Below are 14,219 nucleotides of genomic sequence, written 5' to 3'. Positions count from 1 at the left end.
TGTAAGTTGGTGTAGTTCCATTAAAGACAATTTATGCCAACTGAGGATGTGGTCCAAGAGCTACAAAGTGAATCTCAGAGAAAAAAATTGAATTGAAATATGCTCTTCTGGAACAAATGTATTGACCAATTCAGTTTTATTCAGGACAAGAAAATGTGTTCATTCTTCAAGTAAATACAACCCAAATCTCCCTTGAATGTATTACAAGCACGGCACAGAGATGCTATCAGATTTATCAAAACCTCAGGCTTTGTAGGACATTCAGAATGCAAATGCATTCTGTGGATCATATACTTCAATATTTTCTCTATATAATTGTAATAGTATTGTTTTTTCATAATGACTTTTAATCCATTGTTTAGAAAAATACAGTGATTCTCTAATACCCTTATTAACAAGATAGCACAAATAAGCCCAGGGAAAGCTTTCAATCTGGTTTTTTGCTTCTTCTTGTAAAAGACTTTCTGCATCTGGGAATTTAGAAGTTCATTAGTTAATGGGGACTGAATAATTGTGCCAATATACTGTAGGCTAAAAAAAATAAACTGACTAATGTTGCTTCAGAAATGCTTTTGGGGCCCCTTGGTATGATCTAAATATTTAAAGGATGAGCTTTAATTTTTCAAATGATGAATCTTGAAAGAGTTACGTGTGTATTATTGAAGAAAAGTGCTGCAGAATGAACTATTATACAAAGTGAAACCATCAGAGTAATAAAAACAACGAGGAGTACTCGTTGCACCTTAGAGACTAACAAATTTATTTGGGCATAAGCTTTCGTGGGCTGAAACCCACTTCTTCAGATGCATGGAGTGGAAAATACAGTAGGCAGAATATACAGTTTAGCCCACAAAAGCTTATGTCCAAATAAATTTGTTAGTCTCTAAGGTGCCACAAGTACTCCTCGTTCTTTTTGCTGATACAGACTAACATGGCTACCACTCTGAAACCCATCAGAGCAATGAGATCAACGGTAGGTCCAAAGCAATATGGTCAGCAACCCCTTTTCTTTAAATTACCAAAAATATTATATGACGTGTAACACCCCAATAGCTAACAAGAACTTGCAAAGTTTATAATAAATTGGGGTCAAGTGGTAAGTTTTACAGCCCCATTTCAGAGTTTCTGATGTCGATTGGCTTACCACAGCTCTGACCACAGTAGCTGACTGGTTCCTTAGGGGCCAGCAAAATCCTACTTTGATTCAAGCTTTTATGGACAGAGAAACACAACTATAAAATTTTCCTTCCACCCAGTTGGTGGTAGCCATATAATTACAGTATGGAATTATTACCAGGTCATATTGTGCGTGGTACAGGCAGAAAATCCAAGGCTCAGGAAATTGCCCATAGTCACCTGAAAAGTCCGTATCATAACCATAATTAGAAGACCACTCTCTTCTGTTAGAGCCTCATCAACTAGATCATGCCAACTCCAGTCAAAGCACTTTAACATCTCTGTCGCAGTTTCTCTATATGTACCGTGCAGAGGAGTAATGATATTGAACTACTGTAAAGCAAGGTACTGTACTGTGTGAAGTACTACAGAAATGCAAAGTCAAGACCATTTAATTTCAGAAAGGTAATACAACTCAAGATGCCATGGCTGGCAGCCCTGTGCTTTAATCCACTGGGCTTTTAGGAGGCTCCATGCCCTTAGTCGAAATTCATACTTGTCAATTTGAGACTAATAATGGCTTTTTCACAAACATCCAGATAGTGCTAAATATCATTAAAATTGCCTCAAATCCACAAACCTTACTCAAGCTCAAAACCAGATACATCTTTATCCAAAACAACTACCAACATTTCACACCTCTCTTACACATATCAATGCTACACATCCAAGATAAAACTCACCCCTGGGCAGAAGGCCAGAACAAGGCATATGTCCTACATAAATCCCACTTACGTCTTATTTTGAAGGCTAACCAGGTAACTGAACTTCTGAAGTGGATCCGAATGCAGAAGAGATGGAGATGACGCCTTCCTCTCTGCCACCTCTTCACTGATGGCCTACTTTTCTGTATTTGTTGTTCTTTTTCCTGTTCTCCCATCCCCAGTATTAGCCTGATATTACGCAGAAAACTGTGAAGTTAATTTTTGCACCAATTTTTGCCCATTTTGACAGTTTTGTAACAAACACCAGTAAGTTCTTGGGAAATTTTAAACAAAATAAAAACTGAAAACAAAGGGACTTGCCATTTGGCTTCCACCTGCCTAACTGATGGAGGGACTTGCCCATTTGTCCATATTGGTGACAGCTGCACCACTTAAAGCAATTTGAGTGATGAGGGCAAGTTACTTTTTTGGTGGGGGAGAGGGTGTTGGGTGGGGGAGAATAATGTGAGAGTTTAAACACATTATTCTGGAGAAGTGGCATCCCTCAGTAGGGAAGAGAGACATTCATAGAACATAAAACCTTTCAGAAGTTCTGGTTCAATAAAAAGTTTCCTTGAGCACATCCTCCCATTCCCATTGAAGAGATTTGCACCAAATAAAATGTAAATCTCCGACAATGAAAAGTGATCAGAATTGCTGGCTACAGTTTTACATCAAGTGCATTTGACTTTTGATGTAGACCATCTGTGAGTTGGCAACAGTAATAAATCTGAATGTTAGCACGAATCATTTTCCAAGTTGTAGGTCAAATGCTATCACACTTAAGTGTCATCTACTCATTAAGATAAAACAAGCGTCCTTGTGTCATTAATTATTTGATTAGTTGCCTATTTCCAGAACTTTAGAGGCAGCAAATGCACCCTTATTTTCCTGTAACCTGGATAGTGTGTATGTTTAAGTCCCCTTGGCAATTCTTATAAATCATACACATTGCTTTGAGTCTTTGCTAGAAAAGTGATGATTTCAGCATGTTTCAAAGAAACATTCTGAAAATAAATCCTGCTGTTCTGTAATTTTATCACAGTGTAAGGGCTATGCTTAGTGGGTAGCATGAGTCGATCCCTGGTCTGCAGCCACACCACTTTCAGCTCTGATCTGGTCAGATTTCAAGCTAAGCAGTGACAGGCATGGTCAGTTTTTTAATTGGAGACCTCCAAATAAGTAGCATTGGTGTTTCAGGAGGTGGCACTCTTCCCTCCAAATCAGTAGAGAAAGTATCCTCACAGCATGGGGTAAAAAGGCTGTCTGTTGCTGGTGTTGCTGTGCTTTCAGTGAGGCACAAATCCAAGATCCTGACCACTTAAAAAGCGTCCATAGCAATGGACTCCAACCCCCATATGTAATACTAGCAAGTAAGATAATATCTATTGGAACAAGCAGGAATGTGAAGGGTACATCAAGTATTCTAGGAAGAGTTTATAAACAGGCTAAATACAGTTCTGAGAGATGTCCTGAGTGAACCCAGGATTCTTCTTTTAATTACAAGATCTTACACCAAATTCATGTCTGCTGTAAATCCATCTTATCCCATGTGTGTGCATTTAGCTTTTTAATCTAGCGGTAACAATAATATGTACTGCAGAAACTATTTTAACTGAGAACTTTTTTTTAAATCAGTCTAATATATTGAAATATGGAAGCCTGCATCTGCTTTCAGTATTTTTGGCTAGTTTGATATTATAGGAAAATCTTTTGAAAAGAACTTATGCTGATTGTTTGAAAGATATTTTAATATGATTTAGCCCTTTTTCCTCTTAAAAAAATAAACGGAAGGGAAAAAAATCCATTAAAAACAAAAAAGAATAAGTGTGCTAGCCTCAGTGCCACGTTCCAGTCTGAATAAACAAATTGGATCAAATTCAGCCCTGATGTAAATAGAGCCATAGTCATTGAAACCAGTTTCATTTTTGAAAGTTATGATGATTTTTTAAACATTCCATCACAGAAATGTCTTGGGTTACATGCTCCAGATATTGTTTATATTATTGTCCAATAGGAAGACCCAGGCCTGTGAATATTACTGGATAGCTGGTTAACTTTTTAAATTTTTCAGTCCCTTTGTGGTAATTGCAGAGGTCCCATGTACAAAGGCTGTGTCTATGGACAGTCATAGTTCTAAGATGGGGTATAAAAGAAGGTTATGGGGTGGCACCTGGGGAGAGATGGGCAGATCTTAGCTGTGAGAAGAGGAGCTAGGATGTTCTATGTATGAAAAAGCTCCAATTCATGGATGCTGGGGAAGCTTTACAGAACATCAATACAGTACTTCAAGTTGCGTGATAGAACAGTAGCAAGGAACATATAGAAGATTCTGCTCTAACAATCTGCATTTAGATTTTAAACTCTTCTCAAATTGTTTTTATTATTTTTAAGAGTCTACCTATCGTCATCAGGCAACTATTGATGATGAAGTTGTTTCCATGGAGATACTAGACACAGCTGGTCAGGTGAGTGAGAACAGTCCGGAAGATCTGATTCTCATACACGAATAAACAGGAGAAAAGGGGTGAGAGTAAGGCAGCTGCACGACACTTCCGGTGACTAAAATCAAGTAGAGTCCATGCCACTCTGAGCAGTGGCTGCCAGACCCGGGTGCTGCACACAGATCGATGTTTAGAGTTTTGTAATGTGGAAGAGCGGGTGGAGATAGTGTGTGACCATCTGGAGAACTCTTTATTTTACATGCCTTAACTGTAACAAAGGCTGCGTAAGGAACTTCAGCAGGTGCCCCAAGGTATTCCACTTCATCATCTGGAAGCAACTGTCTCTGTGCACAAGGAGCTTCCCACATAAATCTGCAAGATGAAGGCTCTGCATGAAATCAGTGCAGTGTCATCTATGGTAACAGTGACCTGCCTGGCCCAGATCACATTACCAGATTTCCCTAATGGGTTATCACTCTTGCCTGGTGCCATTATCCAGAGGAGATACAGACAGTCTAGCAGTATTCCTCTAAGTGACCTATGTGGACACCCAAGAGCACCCCACGAAGCTAACCCCTTAGAAAGGAATCACAATACCAGGATATAGGCAGGGCCGGTGCAAGGATGTTTTGCACCCTAGGTGAAACTTCCACCTTGTGCCCTCCCCGAGCCCTGCGGGAGCTCCCTACCCCCCCCCTCCGCCCTGCGGCGCCCCCCCTGCGGCAGCTCCCCGCCCCCCCCTCTGCCCTAAGGCACCCCCCCCCCGCAGCAGCTCCCCACCCCAGCTAATCTCTGCTCCGCCCCCTCCCCAAGCCCTGCGGCAGCTCCCCACACCCCCCTCCGCCCTGAGGCACCCCCCCCATGGCAGCTCCCCACCCCCCCTCCGCTCTGAGGTGCCCCCCCACGGCAGCTCCCCCCCCCGCCCTGAGGCGCCCCCCGCCCCCCCCGCAGCAGCTCCCCACACCACCCCTTCACCCTGAGGCACCCCCCCCGTGGCAGCTCTCTGCCCTGAGGGGGCGCCCCCCCCCCGCAGCAGCTCCCTACCCCCCAGCCCAGGGAGCCATGCGGCAGCTCCCCACCCCAGCTCACCTGTCTTCCTCCCCCTCCCCAAGCACACCGTCGCTGATCCACTTCTCCCGCCTCGCAGTGCCAATCAGCTGTTTGGCGCTGCAAGCCTGGGAGGGAGAGAAGCAGAGCTGGGCGGCGTGCTCAGTGGAGGAGGCAGAGCAGAGGTGAGCTGGGGCGGGGAGCGGGTCCCCTGTGTGCCGCCCCCCCACTTACTTGCTGCAGGCGGCCCTCCCCGCGCCCCCCTGCACCAGCTCACCTCCACTCCACCGCTGCCCCGGAGCGCGCTTTTGTCCGCCCCCAACCACTTGGTGCCCTAGGCAGACCCTAGTTTGCCTAGTGGTTGCACCGGCCCTGGATATAGGTGGCAAACAGACACTTCCTACCGCCAGCTGATCATACACTATGGTCAGCCATGCACAGCCAGGACACAAGTATAACTTGTAAGCTACACCCACCAAAACAAACACTGTAAATTCTGCCTCACCATGGCCACCATTCACTCTTACCAAACACCGGCAGGTGCTCACACTGAAAACCACCAGAAACCCATCCAAACCAATCAGACTTTTCCTCAAAATCTACTACAGGGACATACAACAACATTATTCCGCTCACAGCTATAGATCCTTAGGGTCTGATTCTCCACTGCCTTGCACCCTGTGCAGTCATCTCCACCTTTGCAGAATGGATGTAAAATCAGAAAAGTTGTAGTTTTACATCCACGTTGCCCAGGTGTAAATGGCTTTGCACCCTGCTCAGTCATTGAGAGGCCAGCCTAGGGGACGGATGTCTACCTGAAGGGCTTGTATTAATTTCCCACTGTATTCAGCCAGTGCATGATCTTCTCCTTAAACTGGTGTCCTTCTTTCCAAGCAGGAGGACACTATTCAGAAGGAAGGACACATACGATGGGGTGAAGGCTTTGTGCTAGTCTACGATATCACCGACAGGGGCAGCTTTGAGGAAGTGCTGCCACTTAAGAACTTGCTGGATGAAGTTAAAAAACCCAAGAATGTTACTCTGATCCTAGTGGGGAACAAAGCAGACCTGGACCACTCCAGGCAGGTCAGCACAGAAGAAGGAGAAAAGCTGGCCACGGAACTGGCATGTGCGTTTTATGAGTGCTCCGCTTGCACAGGTGAAGGCAACATCATGGAGGCCTTCTATGAGCTTTGCCGTGAGGTACGGCGTCGTAAGATGGTCCAGGGCAAGACTCGGAGACGGAGCTCTACCACCCACGTCAAGCAGGCGATTAACAAGATGCTCACCAAAATCAGCAGCTAAAAGAATTGTAACTAAGTAGAGAACCGGTGTAGAGAAGATTAGGTTGGGGTGGGGAGGAGGCAGCCAGGACATATTAAAATAAAAGTTGGTCAAAGCTTTACTTAAAAAAAAAAAAATCACGTCATCCCTTTTTGAGTATATGGGGCAGATTCCTTTCTACTTTATTTAAATGGTTTTTGAGTGGTAGCATCCACTCCACACCATTTCCATCCAACATCATAGAGACATTCTAAAGGATTGGATGACTCAAAGGATTGGTTATGAGACAGCTAGGTTGCTGGCTCCAATCCAGCCCAGATTGGTAATGATTGAAAATCATTATCTTCTGATGGCTGCTCAGTGGCCTATAAGTAATGAGTCTCAGTCCTTCAAGGCATCCTCAGCAGAGAGGCCAAGGACTGAATCACCTGGGAGACTGCTTTATTGTACTCTCCAAAATTGTTATTCTGGCACATTTCACGAACACTAAATTTACACACAATTTCTTTTATTATAACTCCTCTTTTCTTGTATTATTTTTCCAGCCCAATACTAGTGCCTACATTCTTAGGTATGTATTTAAAATAGGAAAAATATTGCATGACAGTAGAGATTTCAACCGGGGTGATGGGTGAATTTCAATAGGTCTGAAGGACATAAATGTGGCTGGTTTTCCAAGTCTCTCGAATCTGCAAAAGTGGGCAGGGAACATAAATAACTTTTCTGAAGGCAATTTCAGCATTCCACCTCAAAGAACAGAAGTTTGTGTGTGAGGGTGGGGGGGTGGGGGTGGGAATCAAACAAAGATAACCAATCTACTAGTGAAGCTCCAGAGATTCGGTTATGGTTAGTTATGAGTTTTTGATGAAAGTTCCACTTTGCTGCTTTATCCAAAATGATGCATCCACTTTTACGTTAAACTAAAGATAGGCCCAGCCCAAGCCTCAAATTCTGGGACAACTGAGAATTCAAAATCCAAACTCATATGCAGATACAATGTAAATGGCCCCTTTCTTTACAATGGGACAAGCCAAAAGGCCCCAGACTTTCAGGTGTTTAGAACACAGATCTACATTTTATGGCTTGAGCCAATGGTTAGTTTAAACCAGCAGAGAAGACATTTTTAGGCTTTTTTGAGTTTTTAACAGTATTGATCTGATTTTTTAATTTTCTCCTTTCCTCCATCCCTATGGCTTCAGCCAGCTCTTAGCTTTCCCTCTACTTTACTCACCTATTGGCTGCATTTCTGGGGCCCTCTTGAGGGGGAAAAGGGAGGAGAAAGAGAGAGACAGACAGACACATACACACACATATACAGGAGCTAGAATTAGGAGGTAGTTAAGAATTTTCAGATTATGCTTCTTTCTTAGCAGTTACATTACACCCTTTTAGGCAGCTAGGAATGGAACCAAGACTACCATCATGCAGAGTCACAGGCAATTGGGTGGACCCACTAATAGGAGTCTGAGCAGCTCTTTCCTTTGATTAACATCCCCCTTCTATGCAAATACTCTGAGCTTTATTCTCCACTGCTTGGCACCTTGTGTAGTCATTTAATTTACGCCTGTGCAAGGAGAATGAAAAATGGACAGAGAATGCTATCATAGAGGTAGGCAAGTGGTGATATTCGATTTGTTAGCACTTTGCACAAGTGTAAACGACCACATAAGGGGCAGCATAGTGGACTAAGCCCTCTGCTTCCAGGTGAGCAGGAAACAGGAATCCTAAATCAGTTTTTTAAACCAGGAATGACTTAAAGAGACTCTGTCAAGTTCATTTTCTTTCGAACAATGTCACTAACACTCTCTCTGATGACTGTCATTGAAGGAATTCATACTCAAGTGTACTTTAAAGACCTATATGCTCTTCGTTTACTTTCTGAACTTCATCGCATTTGGGACAGTGAAATTAGACTGTTGAATGTGGAGTAAGTCTTCTTTTTGGTTCTCATAGGCTCACACGTTTTCTGTTGCAAACACTACAATAGAATCTTCAAAGCATGGCTCTGGTCAGAAGAGCAACAAATTGTTACCTTCTCATTCAACAGATCTTCCCAAAACGTGTCAGTCATATTGCTAACTTTAGTGACAACAATCAGGTTTTGCCTTTTTTTACTCCTGTTAGCAATGCAGAGTCAACATAGCTGTGGGAGAGTGAGCCAGATTCTGTTCTGGCTCATGCATCAACACTTGTTAACTATGGCATTGATCTTGCAAACATGCATGTGATTAACTTAATATGTATGAGAAAGTGTCGTCAGGTTCAGGACCTACGTTTTTCCTGTAATCTTTAATAATGTGATATCACATGAGCCCAAAAGAACAGACCTTACCTTTACATCCCAGGGCAAGATTGCAGACTTGGCAATGGGTGTGTGTGGAGTGACATTATTTTACTTGTACACTGAGGAAATTGATTTGAAGATCAGTGAGAGAGAACATGGGATGTCATGATGCTCTTTGGATAGACTACATTTTCAGATTAAAATTGCAGATGAAAATACACACACAAAATTAACTTTTTAAAAGGCGATGACTATGTTTGTAGTAGGAAGGTTTGTCAACTAAAGAAATAGTAAATTATTATCTTACTTCTTGACAATGTCCCTTGAAAATGTGTCTTTCCTTTTAACATTAGTTTATGGGGAAGTAATGAAATCCCTTTTGAAAGAACACATCATGCTGAGCAAACGTGTCTTACTTGTTAAGGAGAGACCCTCTATTAAAAGTAGCAACGTTTATTTGTGAAGATTGAGGTTGGAGACTACTGCAAATGACAGATGACTGGACAAAAAAATGGGGGCTATTTTGTGATTTGGGTATTGTTTCTATTTTGTTTTTAATTAAGAGTGCTGTTGTTTTTCCTCTGTTTAATGGGCTGATTGTTAAGCCAATTGTAACACAGTATGACTACAGTCTAATTTACTGCTTCTCTAGCTGTTGTAATTTATTATTGGCTGTTCTGTAGAAGTTTCCTATTTCTACAATTTCTCAAATGAGCCAGAAAATGCCGAAGTGTTGAAAGGTGCAAATGCAAAGTGAACCCATATCCACTGATCTTTCAAGCAGGAAACAGGGTAATTAAAAGCCTTCACTTGTATTCCTACTGACAATTTTTCTTTTTTAATGGTATTTCCCATCCCCCTTTTTTGCACTTTTCCCCTAAAGAAGTTTCCTCATTAGTTCAACATCATTGATCGTGATTCATTGAAGTCACAAATAAACAGTTAGAGATGCCCATACTGCAAGATTTGGATCAGGATCCAAACTTTCTCCAAGTTGGGGTGTTCATATCTAGCGGATTGGTGCAATCATTACAGAAAAAGGGGTGGGGGGGAAGAGACCATAAAGTTTGGATCCATATCAAGATAAACTTTCCCCAAATTTGGGGATGTTTGTATGTGGGGTTTGGGTACATATATACTCGGCACATATATTGTACCAAATTATATATAACTGTATGTATTTTGACATACAAGAATATGAAGGCCCACGCCTATAGATAATATATAAGAACAATATAAAAATAGAGAAAATCACTGCTCTCTGTATTGAACTCTTGCATGTTCATTTTCCTCCAGATACCTCTGATACTCTGTCTTTCAATTAACAAGGGGCCAAATCCTCAAGTCCTCACTCAGTTTTTATTTAGACAGATTTTTAAAGATATTTAGGTGCCTACCTCTGGGAATTCAGCACCTAAATACCTTTTGAAACATGGTCCTTTGGTCTTACCGTAGGTAAAGTCAAAGTGAATTTTGCCTGAATAACCTGTTCAGGATTTGGCCCAGAGTGAACAGATCGGTTTAACTGGTGTGAATCACAGATATTTCACCAAAACACCTAGGCATCCAATAGATGCAATAGCATTTATAAGGGAATATGGAGCTTTAGACCATTAGCAATTATAGCAATTCAAAGCTGATCAAAAGTGTTATAGCAATCTGGCTATTTGGTTGCCTGCATGAAATTGGTTGACAAAGGTCTGTGCAATCCTTATTCTGACATGTAAGTGATAAGTGGGTCAAAGCCATAAAGTTCAGGGTGGTTGCCATTGACTTCATTGGAGACAGGATTTCCCCCAGATGTGGCTGTTCCCAAATATCAGGGATAATTGGAATTCAGCCTCCAGAGCTGTCACTCTGGAGTGACACCTATTGTTAGCACTAAATTTGTTAAGAAGGAGGTGGAGGGATGCCAACTACACTGTTCTAGGGCCCTAATCAGTTTCCTTTAAATGTAAGGTAAATTGTCTTACCCCTATGAGAAGAAATGGGATTTTCCTGAAACAGTGACTGGCATTTCCCTAGGAAATGTTGTGGAGATTTTATTCAAATATGGTCAGGCTAGATCCTAAGTTGTAGCTGAGATAGGCTCAGTAAAGTTGAAGGCTAGGCATGGGGGGGCAGGAAATGGCGCTAAACACTTTAGTGTTTCCCCCAGTTCTTGGTCCATTCAGGCTGTTTCCCCTGGCAGCTAAGGATCACCAGGGCATAGGGATGCCTAAACCATGCCCCCTTCTCCTGGGAGCACCCCCTATGACATGGGTGGTGTCGAGCTTCTATGCTTGCCCTGTGCCATATGGGGAATCCTGCAAGGGCCAGGTAAGCCAGCTTTCCAGTTGTGATGTGCCACTAGGGCAGTGCCAAACAGCTGGAGTAGAGTCAAGAATCAGGCTCTTAAACTATAACTGCTTCATCAACTAGACTCAAAAAGTTTCCTGCAAAATAAATTACAGTACTGCAATTCTTAGCTTTCAAGGGGGAAAGATCCTAAAGATTAAGTATACATAGACTTTCTAGTTCTTCTCTCTTTCTCTAATGGCTCAAACTATTTACATAACTTTCAAGAGGAAAAAAAAGCATTTGTAAAGATATAGAGGCTTTATTTCAACAATACTCCTTGACAGCTTGGTGTAGCTGACTTATTTTCTTTGAATAAGTAAATCTATAATAAAAACAGTGTAATTTTAGAAGCTCTGGTGTTATGTGCTTTATTTCCATTACATATGCCAAGCAGGAACTATATGGCCATTAAGATGCAAAGAGCTTGAAATTCATCCATTACTTTGTGATGTTACTAACTGCCTGGGATGGTGGCCTATGGGAATTGAGTTCAGTCTTGATTCTAGTGGGCATAGGTCCGTATCACAGAAGCGATTTACATGATTTACACCAGTAAGTGTCACCTTGGACTAAATTCATCTCTGGTGTAACTCCACTGACTTCAGTGGGGTTACACTAAGGATTAATCAAGCCCTTTGTTGGCAGTCCTAGTAGAGTCAATGACTGAGTGGACAGGGACATAGCTACCCTATTCCCTGTACCCTATAGGCAATCCCTTTCCACCTTGGATTTGAGGCAGATTGGTGGGGTATTGTGGAAAAGTCATCAATAGTGCAAGCTTACCATCGAATAGCTGTGGTTAAAATGGGACTTCAGTCTCCAGGATTGTCGGAGACTGTAGGTGAATCTGTACCTATAAAGAGGCTATGGCTACATAGCAGAAGTATTCCATCATGAGAATACAATAGGTAGACATTGTGTTGCAGTCAGATTTTGAAAGTTTAAACATTAACACGTTACTAGTTCACAGACTTTGATATGAATGTTTGTTAGGAAAGAATGGTCTTCTGGTTCAAGTACAGGACCTTTGTCAAGAGAACTGAGTTCTATCCCAGACTTTTTGTGCGATCTTCGGTGAGCCACATAACTACTCTCCATCTCAGTTCCTTAGCTATAAATGAGGAATAACATTTCCCTAAACTCCTGGGAGATCTGATGCTTAATTCATTGATAGTGGTAAAACTATTTGCATCCACAGTAACAACTTCTATTCATAGATCTCCAAGCTTCAGCGCTAGAACTATAGCTTTGCAAGTGTGTCAGTTTTATTGGCAGTAGCATTTATTTGCTCAGGAACAAGAAGTTATGGTCACATCTTCACTTCCAAGGGTTTGTCTACATGGTGCATTAGCATGCACAAGCTGAAATAGAAATTCTAGCACACATCTGCAGGCCACGTACTAACTGCCCATGGGGACGATGCTGGCATGCACTAAACGTTCTCTAGTATGGGTTGACTTACTGCAGTTCGAAATGGGCAGGGCTTGGGTTCTGCCAGAACACCATTCCTGGACTCTTTTGGGGACCTAGAATGCCATTCTGGTACTTCTGCTAATTGTAGCCACTTCCCAGCCTCCATGCAGAGGGTGAGCAGGGCCCTGGTGCCAGTGCCTAATGTAGGGAGCCAGTGCCAGGAAAGGAGCCTCTTTCCCTCCTTGGCTGCAGAGTGTCCTCTGAGCTGGCAGGTGCTGGTACTGAGCCTTGTTAGGGGGCGCTCAGTGGGGACCAGACTGGGTAGGCAGCTGAGGGGCTGGAGCTGCTGGAAGCTTGGAGCTGGATCTGGGTAGCAGGAGCCCCCCTGCCAGGCACAGATTGAGGGGACACAGGAATGGGGTGGGCTCTGTGAGGAGTCAGCTTCCCTGCTCCCCATGGCCTGCCCCACTGCTCCTATCTTCCTCCCAACTCCCACCACTACTCCCCATTGCTTCCTCCCAGGGCCTCTGCATCTCTGGCCTCCCCCCTCCCATCTTAATATTTAGAACAAACTTCTGCCTCCTCCGGCACTTTTTTTTTTTTTTTGGACTCCAGCACTGGAAATGGGACTGTGTCATCATGCACTAGGGAACTTTTAGCATGCACCAGCAGACATTTAGTGTGTGACATGCTGATGCGTGCTAGAGTTTACACTCAAGCTGGTGTGCAATAACATACCCTCCCTGTTGACAAGCCCCGAGTAAGGCAATCCCCGAGTTCAATCTATCCATTGCTAGCTATGTACTTTCAGTTAGTGGCTGATTAATAGATCTGTCTAATAGGCTTGGTCACTATTGTTGTATTTTATCTAGAGCTTCAACCTACCTCTTCTGCCCTAGTCAAAGTTACCATGGTAAAGATCGTTGTCAAATATATTCAGATGGAATGACTAAGAATACAATCAAATAAAAACAAACAAGGCATATAACCTGTGTACAGGTTAAACTCCCACTAATTTCAATGGGAATTTTTCCCGAATAAGGAGTCTAGGATTTTCCACATAAGCATTATAATTTATTAACAGGACATTGGTATGCTGATGGTCCACCCAGAAATATAATTAGAAAGATAAAATGCATGACAGTTTTTTTTGTAAAAATATTTTTACAAATTTAATCCAAAAGAAATGCAAATATTAGTATTAATGCCAGTTGAACTGAGTTGAAATTTGAAATTAATGTCAGGCTTATGGTGTCCAAGTTTTAATTCCAGTGCGGAAATATAGCTTCTGGATCATTCCGTGTTTTAGAATTAGTTTATGTTGAACTATGAGAAATGGCTATCCCTAAACAATTTAAAATAATTTCCTAACAACTCTATTACCTTGGCTCCATGCTCTATCTACATGACAAGTTACAAATGTATAGTGGTTATTAAAAGAACAGGATGGCACATATTTTGTCTTTAATTCTTAAGACATTAGACAAGATAAATACATTACCCAAGATATATTTTGGAGCAAAAAGG

General features: G+C 42.3%; 1 protein-coding gene across 5 annotated transcripts in view; it reads left to right on the top strand.

Annotated features, from left to right (window-relative positions):
- RERG (RAS like estrogen regulated growth inhibitor) overlaps positions 1 to 11,629 on the top strand; it is a 115,844-nt gene extending 104,215 nt beyond the window's left edge. For 3 of the 5 annotated variants that reach the window (XM_065567377.1, XM_065567369.1, XM_065567381.1), the window contains exons 4-5: positions 4,275 to 4,348; positions 6,266 to 11,629. In XM_065567377.1, the coding sequence (XP_065423449.1) occupies positions 4,275 to 4,348; positions 6,266 to 6,676 (485 nt within the window). In that variant the 3' untranslated portion in view covers positions 6,677 to 11,629. The remainder of the gene's footprint in view (positions 1 to 4,274; positions 4,349 to 6,265) is intronic. The other 2 variants (XM_042849127.2, XM_005288060.4) reach the window with 1 other exon arrangement.
- The last annotated feature ends 2,590 nt before the right edge of the window (positions 11,630 to 14,219 follow it).

Source organism: Chrysemys picta, chromosome 1 (assembly GCF_011386835.1).
Source record: "Chrysemys picta bellii isolate R12L10 chromosome 1, ASM1138683v2, whole genome shotgun sequence".
In the NCBI taxonomy this organism is placed as follows: domain Eukaryota; kingdom Metazoa; phylum Chordata; order Testudines; family Emydidae; genus Chrysemys; species Chrysemys picta.
The sequence above is the reverse complement of the archived record's forward strand: the minus strand, read 5'-3'. Positions and strand labels throughout refer to the sequence as shown.